The sequence below is a fragment of the Anabrus simplex genome, chromosome 4, assembly GCF_040414725.1.
Source record: "Anabrus simplex isolate iqAnaSimp1 chromosome 4, ASM4041472v1, whole genome shotgun sequence".
NCBI classification, from domain to species: domain Eukaryota; kingdom Metazoa; phylum Arthropoda; class Insecta; order Orthoptera; family Tettigoniidae; genus Anabrus; species Anabrus simplex.
In genome coordinates, this window is record NC_090268.1 from 340,468,878 (window position 1) to 340,483,342 (window position 14,465).

Sequence of the window (14,465 nt, forward strand, 5' to 3'; positions counted from 1 at the left end):
TTTTAGAAGCTCCACTCAAGCTTATTCACCTACTAATATTATTCCACAGCATCTCTCCACTGACAGCTCGGAACATATGACTTATTACAAGTAATGAATTTCATCTTGGTCCATGGTGGATTTTTTTTTTTTTGCATGTTGCTTTACGTCGCACCGACACAGATAGGTCTTATGGCGACGATGGGACAGGAAAGGGCTAGGAATGGGAAGGAAGCGGCCGTGGCCTTAATTAAGGTACAGCCCCAGCATTTGCTTGGTGTGAAAATGGGAAACCACGGAAAACCATCTTCAGGGCTGCCGACAGTGGGGTTCGAACCCACTCTCCCCCGAATACTGGATACTGGCCGCACTTAAGCGACTGCAGCTATCGAGCTCGGTCCATGGTGGAATTATCATATATAACAAATTCCAACTTGTGCGTTTGAGAAGTTCCACCTTTCCACCACTTTAAAATCTTAAGATTTTTCTTAAATTAAAATAACATTAGTTGGTTTTAAAATTAGTCGGGACATCTTCCGTGATCTTGACTGACAGTTAAAATATGCATAAAAACACAGGTTAAATAAGTAAAACACATTAACCACTCTTATTAAAAACAACCTGTCCTTGAAAGGATAAAAGGTCTAAACGTCTAAAGAGTCTTTGGTTTTTCCTTCACTGTCATTATTTGACATCTCTTGATGTAAAAGATGTGTTATTCCTAAAATACCACTTGGAAAATTTTCCCAAGATAAAGGGATCTTAAAGTTTCTTGATGAATAAATGAAATAGCAGTGTACAACTAAGCAAATTTTTGTAACATTCAACACTTGATGTGAATGGAAAGGGGGAATCTTCTTGTCAGATGGAATGGTCTGATTGCGTTTGAGATGGAAAACAACTCCCTATGATGTGTCCAAATCACCTGACACCCCTCAGGGTTGAGTCACACTGACTCAACACTAGAAGGAAAGCAGCTCTGAGCGCATCAGCAGGCCCTTCATATTCGACTTGACAGTTCACCAGAAGTTGGAGCAGTGACGCCAAGTGGTTAACGAGAACGATCAGCTGATACACAATACGCTAGAACAGAATCACACTAACCCATCCTTGCATTCAGAATAAAATTCGCATTATAAAATCTGAACTAATACAGTTATGTTGCCATTAATGCTTCCACGGCCCGTACTTATAGACATGATACTGTATAGGCTTTTGGGCTTATGCCGTGTCAGTTATAACAAATAATGCCGCACTTGGGGTAAGATAAAACATACACAATCACAATTATTAAGAAATGAAATATCTAGAGAATAAAATGCAAGTTATATAAACCAGAATAATACAACTGATGGGTATAATTGCGCATGTAGGAAAAGAATACGGTACAATATTTTTTTAAAAAGTGCTCAAAACAGTTAATAAAAAGGTTAATTCTAATGTGAATAACAATACTCTTTGGGTAACAATGTGAGTGTTAAACCATGTTTATGAGTACCAGCTGTGTGAAGTGGAAAACTGGAACACGAGTAAACTTGCAAATAACTGTAAATAGAAGTTTAATAAATTTAGTCCATAGTACCTCTCAGTGTAGCCATTTTAGTTTTCTGAACCCTGACAACCCGCCACAATATTACAGCCATTATACCGGCACTGATTAAGTTTAACTTTTCTGAATTCTTGCCTCTATTTAAAATATGGCTTGCCTATAACTGACTCAATTATAGTAACCATTTATTAATTAATATTTATGCAGTCATTATAATATGAAAATTATTATAATACAATACCTGAAATCCTTGGGTGAACCTAACCACATTGCTGGGCAAACCACCAATGCAATAACCAAAAACCAAATACAAAAGCTGATGTTTGGAACAAAATCTTCAAGAAGTTCTTGGATTATCTGCGAGGCAAGAAGGAGGTACACAGTGCCTGCACCGAACAATGTGAACTGGATACATCCTGACACAACCAAGCTACAAGAATACAAGATAAAAATATAGACTATATGACAACTACTACAGGGTGATGATGATGATGATTATTATTTGTTTTAAGGGGCCTAACCTCTAGGTCCTTGGTTCAACGTCTAATACACACTACCACTAGAGAAATAAAATATCGAAAATAAAACAAAACGAAACAGCCAATCAATACTATTTATTACACCTTCTTATTCATGTGTGCTTTGTCCTGATTCAGTGGGTTAGATTTTTGTATCAACATCATAAATAATTCAATGTTAATTAACATGTGCATTGACACAGTTCATTCATTACAACTGAAGAAGCTCTTAAAACAGAACGAAACATGTATAAATATGTAATAAATAGTACTGACTGGCTGTCTGAATACTAACTTTTATTTAAGATTAGTTAACCAATACGGCTGAATATGAATTTCTTTCTCTTTTAATTAAAACATAACATATCCGAGGGATAGAAATTTAACAATAATCTTTTTCACCTTATTCATGACTAGTATCAGGCCAAGTGATTTTTTAAGTGCCAACTAGCGGCAACATACATGAATGTGCCAGCCTGCAATGGCCTGTCACACCGATAGTTGGGGTGATGACAAAGAATCATTATAATGAAGTGCAACACAAATTTCACAAGGCATTCCCAAATTATGGACTCACAATGTAACAATCATATAAATCAAATCTTTTAAAAACATGAACAAATTTACTGCATAGGTACTTAATTTCCTTTTTTAAATAAGAAGCACTCAAATAATAAATTAAGCAGTCTCATTCGGTATTGAACATAGAAATTGAAATGAAATAGTAATCATACCTGGTCTTTCTGCCAAATGCTCTATAAGCAATTGTGGCATATGGATTTCTCACTGGATCCCTGTGTTCAGGATATCGCTCTTCCAGAATAGCCCAACAGGCACCCAATCGTGTGCCACCATAACCCGCATTTACACAGAAATACAATATAAGCACCAATCCTATCCATCCTGTAGGATAAAATTCAATAAGCGATATTAGTTTTAGAAATGTCAGTTCTAAATGGAGTTGTAATGATACCAAATTGGAAAATCAACACATACATATTTTCATTCAACATTAAATTGGAAGACAAAGCCTTTCCTAAAAATTACAGAAAATTCTGAAGCTCCTTGCTTGGAAGTAACGTCATACATTAACTCAGTGATCTGAATAATGACCTACATCTGACAGCAATTCTTCAGTGCATTTATTTAGCCATGTTTACCTTCATCCAGAGTGAATAAATATTAAACTTCATTCGGCCATATCTGGATCTTAACATTTTCAAATGATCTTCCTGGAGATAGAGCAACAAACAATTGGAAGTGGCTGAATACTGGTTCGGGTAAGTAGACTACCCACTTTTTTTTTAAAGAGTTTGTTGTTGCACTTTATTAATGGCATACAGAAGGCTAGTCGACTTGATACCTTCTCATTTGTGCATACGTACAGTAGATTGTTTTCTCTTAACAGCATGTAAGTTATTAGGAATGTTCTGCCATCTGTTGAGTTCATTCAGAAGTTGAGGAAGGTCAGAGAATCAAAGAGTAGGCCCATCTAGCAGAGAATACTATTCTTCCATCATCAGGGGAAGTGTATACACTCTGTCTTCACAGGTAGGAATCAAACATGGCTGGCTGCATGCAATGACACATATGAAAATATTAATGAAAGTGTTAGTCACTTAGAAACTCGCTAAGTACAGAATGTATTGCGGGCTAGGCAAAGCCTTCGCCTGCAATTATTGGAGTTATCATTTAATGATTTGAATTTATTATTACTCAAATCTGGGTGAACTTGGAGACCTATCAATATCTCATGATTCACTGGCAGGTAATTCCAGAGAGAATAAAACAAAAATGAAGCAAATTGGTCCAGTAGAACGAACAGATGGATTTGCCAAAGCTGTTTCCAGGCAATTTTAATATATTGATTTCTGAGGGATCTGCAAAGAGTTTGTTATGCACAAAACAATGCACATCATACTCAATGGTTCCAACAAGATGGACCCACCTGCGACAAAGCGAGAAACTTGTTCACTTTTCCACTGGAACATTTTGGTGAAGGGACAATTTCCCGGGTAACAGATTTTTCCTTATCTGTTGCATTCACCCGTCCTTCCACAACCTGAAGTGTATGTATGCGTTGTGTTAAAGAAGTCCATTTTACAGGAGAAACTGCCAACAACTGTGGAATTGCAAGAAAACATCATAGCGCTTTTTGCACCTTGCAGAAACCATAATTTACGTACATACTTCAGAATCTATGCAAATGTTATGAGTACTGATTGGAACATCATGGAACACGTTTTGAACATTTTTTAAATAAAGAACATTAGTGAAAAATAATGAAAACTTTAAATAATAATATGAGTCGTGTTTATTTTTCCTAAGTTCAATATCAATTTTCAGTACTGCTTTTTGGCACACAGCCTACTACATTATCAAAAGCACATTAATTTTTCCTCCAGGTTAGATTTTTTACTAATATTTTACTTTCAGTATAAGATTATGTGAAAAGATTTGGAATAAGTCACTTCACTATGGATATGAACCTCTGATAACCCATCAATACCTATGGCTGTCGTATGGCAATTATAAATGACTAGTTTTAATTTTTTTTTTTATTGTATGGCTCTTAGTGCTGGGAGTATCCGAGGACATGTCCGGCTGGCCTGGTGTAGGATTTCTATGTAACACCCATGGGCGACCTGCACATCTGGATGAGTGATGATGATGATGTGAGGGTGAAGCTGTTGGCACATAGCCAAAACATCAATGGCTACTCAAGGCTTAACGTCCCCATACAACAGACAAATCACCAACAGAGTCATATGCCTTCACTCCATATGAACACTACAGAGAGGTTTTGAACTGAATTGAGATTATTGGCATGTGATCTAGTGATTAAAAATTGCATACCACCACCTCTCTTACCCTGCCAGTTAACATTCTGATGGTGAAATTTATTTCGACTAACAGGACTTGAAACAGCTAACCACAGTGTCGGAGCATATACAGAGTAGAATTGATGCCTTAACGACCATGGTCACTAAGCAGATACAAGTTTTTAATAATTCCTACACAACATATACCTACTGTTAGAATGGCACAAAAGCTATTGTTCTGTGTGCAAACATGTCAAAAATGCAGGATGATTGTCAGTTTCATTTGGTCCATCTTACTGTAATGTGTGCTGATGGGCAAACATTCAATTCTGTGGCAAGATGCAAAACAATGGATATTGGTTTTATTTAGGTAAATAATAATGTTATTTCTGCATTTTTTGGAGATGCTGAGGTCCCGCAGGAGTTCTTTTACATGCCGATAAATCTATAGATACAAGGCTGAACTCAGCCAGGATCGAACCTGCCCACTTGAAATCAGAAAATCAGTGCTATACTACCGGAGCTAATCAGCCTGGCTTTTGCGTAAGTATATTTATTTGCACTTATTACAGTCTTCTTAGCTTTCTGCTTCAAATTATTGTTATGGATATCATTGCATCTTATGTGAAAAAACTGCAGTAATTTGAGCCATTATTAGTCAAAGTGTGTTTTATTCAGGTAATTGCCATATGGCAGCCCTAGGTGTTTGTACTTAGTGACCCTGTATAACGGATTTTTCTTTTTGTATTATTAGGTAAGGTTCCTCGCTGGCTAAGTGCTTGACAATATAAGGACATCAAAGGTGATGTTGGCAATTTTAATGAGCCTCCAGAATAATATATTGACGTGGATGAGAGCTTCAAGGTGGAACTGAAGGAGAGTAGTTATATTCAGCTCTACATATTGTAGTTTTAAAACAATATTTCGAGGAATTTTTCTGATTACAGAATGGTTGAAAATCTGACATCCTGGCAGTTACAAGTAAATACTGAAATCAGACTGCCAAATGGAGTTAACTACAAAGGAAACAGTGGCTCACATCAACCAATATCCCCACTAAGTACAGGTACAACTCGCCTTCCACCACCTCACGAAAAATCGTGGATAACAGAGAGGGAAAAGAAAAAAAGCAGCGTTTTATGGTTTCGACACCTAAACTAATTATGAAGTACAACTCGTTTACAGGTGGTACTGATCAGATGATTCAAAATGAGAACTTATTACATCGGAGTCTGGGGTAAAAACTGGTACTGGTGTTGGATTATGCGGATGTTCTACATAGTCTAGCAGAATACCTGTACATGGTACAACAAAGCCAACAGACAAAAGACCCTGTACTGGATTTCTAGAGAAGTGATGAATGATTATTTGAGAATATACTAGGTGTTCCCCAGGCAGTGGGATGACAGTCTCTCTCACCGACATGTTCAAATAGCTGCACCTCAGCATTCATGAGATTTGATCGCAGTGATCACCTCATGGAACACACGGAAGAAAACAAAGGAAGAAAATATGGTCCTAGTAACTGCAAATCAATTGTAACAAACTAGAGCTCCAAATATAAAGTAAGACTGTGTATTAATTGTTTCATTACATTCTATACTCGTTGGTGTTCATATTGTGACACATTTGGTACCCTAATGATACACCGAGCCTACAAGCATTTATGGAGGTAATGTCCTTTCTATGTCACTTCTCGTACACAGTAATATTCAAGACCCAATGTACTTTATGTCCAAACGAAACACCACATTAATTTTATGCAGTCATCTCATCTTTATCATTCTAGAAAATCATAATTTCATAATTATACATTGCATTAATCATGGCTACTTCTCTTGTACAGGTCGTTATTTAACTCTGGCATAGTATACAAATTATCAGTATACTGTAAATAGGTCAAGAAAAAAAAAATGAAAGTCATCAAAAAGCCAGAATCCTAGCGTCTAGGTATGACAAATGGCATGCGCAAACATTTCCAAACCGAAAGTCTGAATGTCAAATATAAATAGTATCATCAGGTCTAATAGAAGCTTTCTCTGTGGATCAAGTGGTAGAGTGCAGGCTGGATCTCAAAATAGTGGGTTCAAACCCAGCAGAGGTAGTTGGATCTTTTAGGGTGGAAAAAAAAAAATCAATCAACCATGTCTAAGATGTAGTGTGTAAAAGATCTCTGGTAACACATTTGGTGTTCACCCAACAAAATTCATTAAAAGCTCAGCCATAGGCACCCAAGAAAGATTTGGTTTACTGTGCAATCTAGTAGGCTTAGTGTAAAACGGAACGTTGAAATTGACGAGCAAGCAGCCAGATGACATCAAATTTAAATGCTTGCGCGTAGCTGAGGCCATACAATTCTTATTAGGGTCTTATAGAAAAGAAATATACACACACACACACACACAAAAAATCTGGAATTAATGGGTTAAGATTGTGACTAGCTGTTCAGACAATAATTCCATAATTGAAATAATTCCTCAGGAAAGCTGCTAAAAGAAGAGTTTACCCTCTTGAGAGAGAGAGAGAGAGAGGGAGAGAGAGAGAGAGAGAAGAATGTCTAAGAATACATGTGACAACACCAGTTCTTTGTTGTGTATTGTCCTTCATGAGATTACAGTACCGATATGTTTGTTTCCTGTTATCTGAGTAATCAAAGCCTAACAAGCTTTGATCTTTCTCTGGGATGTTAGGCCGTGTTGACATTTTACATATGTCAACGTTTCAACTACTCTTTGGTAACTCCTGTCAATACGAAATGATAAGATACAGGTCAGGCTTTGAAGAGGACAGTTGATTAAGTGAGTTTGAATGGGGATGATGAAGGAAAGGAGCTGGGAACAAGCGAGTGCAAGAAATATAGACTCAGGTAGCACATCATGGTCAGCTCTACATTCTCCCAGGCTAAGTCCTTGGAAGGTGACTGAAGATAACAGCAGGTCCTGGGCAGAAAGGTGGAAGCAACAGACATGAAAATAAACTACTGCTGGTGCAAATAGGAAGTAACAATACCAAAGGGTTGTATTAGAGACAGAATAATAATTCTGTATGTTTAACATCCGTTGAATGCCATCAGTTTTCAGAATTGCCCTAGTACTAGAATTATGCCCTGGAAAGACATTATTTAACATGCCAGTAATTCTAGCGACATGGCTCACTCATATTTAAGCACTCTTCAAAGTCAACTGACTGGGATTCTATCCACCAACCTCGGTCATATGAGAAGACGGCCAAACCAACAGTCCAGTATGGTGACCGACCGACAAATCATATGAAGGAAAAAAAGAATCAATCAAAGCAAAAACAAAACAAACTCTTTTACCTGGGCAAATAACAAACTGTAATTCACAGCAAGGAGTATGACATCTAGAAGTTCCCTTCCTTGGTAAGTGAAGCTAAACAGAACTGGAAGGAGAGAGATGAAATACTTGATCTCCATTCTATTGTAAAGAAACAAACCAGCGTCAAATCATGCCAGAGAGAGAGAGAGAGAGAAGGGAAAAGGAATACATACTATGATGAACACAATGTAAGGTCATGTAGGAAGAGGGAGCAACAGAAAGAGGACAAGCACAAACATGAAAACACAAAAAAGACTAGGACAATCTCCACATCTCTACACACTGCCATCTTCAAATAGTTAGGCTCTGTTCTCATCAATACCAGTGCTTCCACATCCATCTCTTCTAAATCTCAGACGAGCTTGTTTCCGCTCGTCTCAGCTTATGAGGAGGGTGGGCAGAATACTCACTGAAGGGCTATCTTGATAGATTTTCAGTCTTCATGTAGGAAGCGTAAGATAAGAAGATACGTATTCACAATGTAATACTATGGGATTATGCCATGTAATAAACTATATAAAGGCACTCAGTGCACGTTTCAAAAGGTACCTTACCTTTCTCCATCAGGAGAAAACAGAAACACGATGCATCAATGGTTACTAAGAGAAAGTAACAAAGAACTTAAGATGGTGCCCTAACAGGGCCGCCATTTTAGCCCCATGCTAGGGAAAACAAACGGCAGCAGTAAAGCATCACTTTCTGATGGTTCTGATAATAGGTAGCCATGATTCACTAAGGTTGTAGCCTTTATCGTGGTTGAAATGATCTGGGCATTTATGTATTTCAACCACCTTCCCGATGATTCTGGGGTGATATTGTTTTATATGGGCATGAACATCCACTCCGTGGAACATGACATCATGACCGGGTATTATAGCATGATCAGCAATTGCCGAATGTGTTTATATAGTTTATTACACGGCTTAACCCCAAAATATTACTCGTGAATAGCTACACAGGCCGTGAAAGTCTAAATGATATTAGAGGATAGGTGGCTACATTAAAAGAAATGACAAAAATAAATACAGGTAGTGAAAAATAAACACAAAAGGAGAAAAGGATCCCAATGGGATAATGTAAGTATTGAAAAGGGACAAATAAGAGTTAAATCAAGTCACACAGAGAGAGAACGAGAAAAGGAACACGCAATACGACAAACACGATGGCAGGGGTCAGTGTGGGAAGAGGGAGCAGCAGAAGGAGGACAAGGAAAAACATGAAAACACAAAAGGACTAGGACAAACTGCATATCTTCACACACATACATAACGCTGTCTTCAAATTACGATAAATATAGTAGGTGCCATGTGTTTCTACCTGTAATTCTCTGCACCTTTCTTTTTATACCACACTTCCCGCATGAAGATCTGTTAAGATGGCCCCTCAACAAGTGTCGATGCCCACCTTCCTAATGAAGCTGGGAAGCAGTAACAAGCTCGTCAGGTGTTCAGAAGAGATGGATGTGAAAGAACTGGGATTAATGAGGAAAGAGCCTATTTGAATATGGCGATGTATGAAGATGTCAAGATTGTCCTCGTCCTTTTGTGTTTTCATGTTTATCCTTGTGTCCTCTTTCTGTTGCTCACCATTTTCCACACTGATGTGCCATTGTGTTCATCTTATCCTGTGTTTCTTTTCTTGCTCTTGTGTCAGGAGAAAAGTACGGCCATAACAAATGTAAAGCACCCTCTATGGATATGCCACATGTTGAAGGAGTTTCTTCCCAAATACTCATTCTCAATGAAAGTTTTTAGAAAAAGCAGAAGTTTGGAGCGCTTGGTCTACATAGTTACTACCGGAAGAACAGTTTCCTCCATGTCACAAGTACGATTGGAAAACCTGAAAAACAAGGGAAACCCTAAACTGATCAGGATGTAGATGAAATTTGCAAAAATACTGCGCTATGTGCATGTGGCAAAACATAGACTATGAGCCATCTTATTCAATGTCCTTTGGCTCCTGTAACCTGCACTCAGGAAGATTAATGTATGGTATGGACGTAGTTTTGCAAGCAGCGCAGGACTGGGCCAACGTAGCATAATGCAAAGTTTTACTGTTTGATTAATATCATACTTTATATTGCTTACCCCTGTTTTATGCTTCCAAGTTGCGATGTTCTATAATGAATAAATAAATAAGCAGGATGTAAAATAATAATAATAATAATAATAATAATAATAATAATAATAATAATATACACCAAGTACCGACCCCAATAAATTGGGAAAAAGGTCAGGAAGAGAAACAGAGGTATGATTGCGAATGATGAATGTTTTGGGGATTAAAGTCCAAAGTCACTTCTAGTACTAGAAAACTATTTTCTGCTGAACTCTGGGATGCATGATTCAGGAATCATATTATATTATTATTATTATTATTATTATTATTATTATTATTATTATTATTATTATTATGGTTCCCTCTGTGGATCAGTGGTAGTGTGTCAGCCTCTGTATCTCAAGATGGTGGAGTTGAAACCCACCAAAGGTAGTCGGATTTTTGAAGGGCGGAATAAGTCCATTCAACAAACGATGTCGTACAATGTCAGCATCAGAAAGATCTGTGGTAACACATTTGGTGTTCACACAACAAAATTCATTAAACTCAGCCACAGATGCCCAACAGAGATTTGGTTTACTCTGCCATCTAGGTAAGCCCAGAGTAAAACGGAACATCGAAACTGATGAGCAAGCAGCCAAAGGCATTGAATTACAAATGTTTGCACATGGTAGCTGAGGCCATATAATTTTTTTCAAAAATTTTTAATATGAAGTTAATGGACATTGGAGAATAGCATCAAATAAACCAGTTCATAAGGAAACTGAATCGGTATTGAGCACAATTACGAAAAAAAAGTATATAATTCTTTGAACATCTTATCAGAACACCTGACACCAGAATTAGCAGAAGAATATTTGAATAGCAAGGCTAAGATTAAATGGATTATGGAAATTAAGGATGATATTAAAAACCTACAAATAATAGATGATCATAAAAACAAAACAAACAAAATTAAGATACCTCAAGACGTACATACACACCAGGCTGAAGACCAAGATCAACAAGAGGTCTAATGGCAAGGAGTTTTCAATTGAAGAAAGGAAGGCATTACCTCTCAGAATGAAGATTGGGCTGATAGGAAATAGATATGCCTGATGATGATGCTTTTTGTTTAAAGGGGCCTAACATCTAAGTCATCGGCCCAAAGGAAATAGACAAATCCTTTGTATAATTGACTAGAGTGGTCCAATGAATGCCATAAAATATAAAATAATAAAATAAATAAATCATTATTATTATTATTATTATTATTATTATTATTATTATTTATAGAGATCAAGTTTAACCAAATATCTTAATATGTATATCAAAATATTTCTAAACAGGAATGGGTTGCAAGTCCGACTCCCACCAGACCAGGGATTTTTAACTGTGTATGGTTAATTTCTCTGGCTCGTGGCAGTGGGTGTTTGGATTCATCTTAATACGCTTATATTCATCTACATAAAACACACCACACTATCAACCACCACAGAAGCATGCAAGAGTGATTATCTCCCCCAACATAAGGTAGGCATCAATAAAGGGCATCTGGCCGAAAACCTGGACCAAATCCACACCAAGTACCGACCCCAATAAATTGGGAAAAAGGTCAGGAAGAGAAACAGAGGTATGATTGCGAATGATGAATGTTTTGGGGATTAAAGTCCAAAGTCACTTCTAGTACTGGAAAACTATTTTCTGCTGAACTCTGGGATGCATGATTCAGGAATGACATAACATGTTTCTCAGACTGGATATCTTATAATGGCAATGATTCATAATGTGGGAGAATACTTCAGACTCCAGTTAGACAAGGCTGCTTCCTGTCTGAATACCAGAAGAAAGATAAGCAGTGACCTCATACTTGTAAAAAAAAAAAAAAAAAAAAAAAAAAGTGTTCTCTTCCTTGAAGCTGAAATGACCTTCACAGTAAGACCTCTGATCAATTGCAAAAATATGACTCAACGTGCCCTGAATGTTTTCTACTTTACAGCACTTCCTCTTGATTTCTCTCTCTCTCCATTAATTATCACCAAAAATGAGTGAATTCTTGAAGAGTCTACAAGAATTGTTCCATTTCACTTCACTCAATGTGAAAAAATCTTTGGAGGTGAGGTTTTTTTTTTCATTTTGTTTACTGAAAGTCCACAAAACAAGTTACTAATCTTGAACTTTAACAATAACCTTGACACACACATGTTTACATGCATGCAAGTTTTAGTATTATTTCATCAGCTACTAAAAGCTCTCTCTCAAATTATCTCCAATGGTATTTACATTTGACACTTGTTTGTTCCTTTCCATTACTTATATTGACCCACTGGGTTCCTTTTCTCTTTTGTGTTCATCCTGAGTTCCTAGTCTTTCACCACTTATATTCATCTTTATTATTTTGTCTCCTCCCTTTTGTAGTGTTTTTCAGGCTACCTTCTTATCCTACGTTTCCCATGTCAAGACTGAAGATCTGTAGAGACGACCCCTTAATGACTGTTAAAGCCCGCCCTCCAGACGAAGCGCTGGAAAGTGGAAATGAACTCATTGGGGACTGAGAAGAAATGAATAGAGACCAATGAATCCTCCCCCCCACCGCATACCACTATTACAAATATTTTTGCTCAGAAACATAACGGAGAATAATGCAGAATAAATAAAAAAAATCATAATAGTACAGTAACTTACAAGATGTGACTGAAACAGAAATGTAAATTGCAACATGTAACTAAATTTATTATATACCCACTCATATTAATTTCTGCACATCTGCACATGGTTACGAGGATTGTAGTAAGGATATAAAGGCATATCAGTCTCTGGTAAGACCTCAACTAGAGTATGGTTCCAGTGTATGGAACCCTCACCAGGATTACTTGATTCGAGAATTGGAAAAGAATCCAAAGAAAAGCACCTTTATTTGTTCTGGGCGATTTCTGACAAAAGAGTAGTAAAGTATAAATAAAGTATCGATTAGGTGGTTATTTATACTTACTTCTTGATTAAACATTGATACGGTTATGAAATGGACAACTTGTAAAAGAGTAGCGTTACGAAAATGTTGCAAAGTCTGGGCTGGGAAGACTTGGTAGAAAGGAGAAAGGAGACAATCTGCTTGACTAAGCAGTATCATAAAATGTTCTGAGCTGTCAGTGGAGAGGTGGTGTGGAATGACATTAACAGACAAGTTTGAGTGATGTTTTTAAAAGTAGGAAAGATCATAATAGGAAGATAAAGTTGGAATTCAAGAGGACAAATTGGGGCAAATATTCATTAATAGGAAGAGGAGATAGGGTTTGGAATGATTTACCAAGGGAGATATTCAATTAATTCCCAAATTCTTTGCAATTATTTAAGAAAAGACTAGGTAAACAACAGACAGGGAAGGTGCCACCTGGGGGACTGCCCTAAATGCAGATCAGTGGTGACTGCCAACAACAACAACAACAACAACAACAACAACAACAACAACAACAACAACAACAACAACAACAACAACAACAACAACAACAACAACAACAACAACAACAACAACAACAACAACAACAACAACAACAACAACAACAACAACAACAACAACAACAATAATGTAGGGCTAGGGTGAAACCCAGAGTCGGTACATAACCTACTCCTGCACCAAGGAGTCTGCTCAGTGCTTAGCATCGCCATCAGACTGGCGAATCTCCATCAAAAGCATCATACGCCTTAACTCCATATGAACACTGCAGATAGGTTTGGAATTGAACCCAGATTTTTGGCACGTAATCTAGTCATTAGAAATTCTATAACACCACCTCTCTTACTTTCCTGCCCAACATTCTGATGGCCAATTTCTCCCCTCCCCAACAAGATTCAAACCAGCAAACAACGTTGTCAGGCCATATGGACCATAGGCGGGAACAACTATAATACAGGCCTGATGCCCTTCCTGACACCACATGATTTGTGAATGGAGAGATTTGAAGTGGAAAGCCAGCCGGCAAATAATCCACTGAGCTAATCGTGCCTCTCCCTCGCCGCCCAATAATGATGATGATGATGATGATGATAATAATAATAATAATAATAATAATAATAATAATAATAATAATAATAATAATAATAAATACTGCAAAGTGAATTGTTCCCACATTTTCAATTGGCATCCACTTAATTTCTCTCACTAATATGCATACGTGTAACCTATCGTTAAAATTTATGAAGAAACTTCACTGTGCATTACAGA

At 37.2% G+C, this 14,465-nt stretch overlaps 1 protein-coding gene across 2 annotated transcripts in view; it reads right to left on the reverse strand.

Annotated features, from left to right (window-relative positions):
- The window catches only part of LOC136872705 (uncharacterized), a 98,523-nt gene that overhangs the window by 58,851 nt on the left and 25,207 nt on the right, over nucleotides 1-14,465 (reverse strand). For both annotated transcript variants that reach the window (XM_067146529.2, XM_067146530.2), the window contains exons 3-4: nucleotides 2,781-2,949; nucleotides 1,770-1,958 (exon numbers count right to left, since the gene is read on the reverse strand). In XM_067146529.2, coding sequence (XP_067002630.1) covers nucleotides 1,770-1,958; nucleotides 2,781-2,949 — 358 coding nt within the window. The remainder of the gene's footprint in view (nucleotides 1-1,769; nucleotides 1,959-2,780; nucleotides 2,950-14,465) is intronic.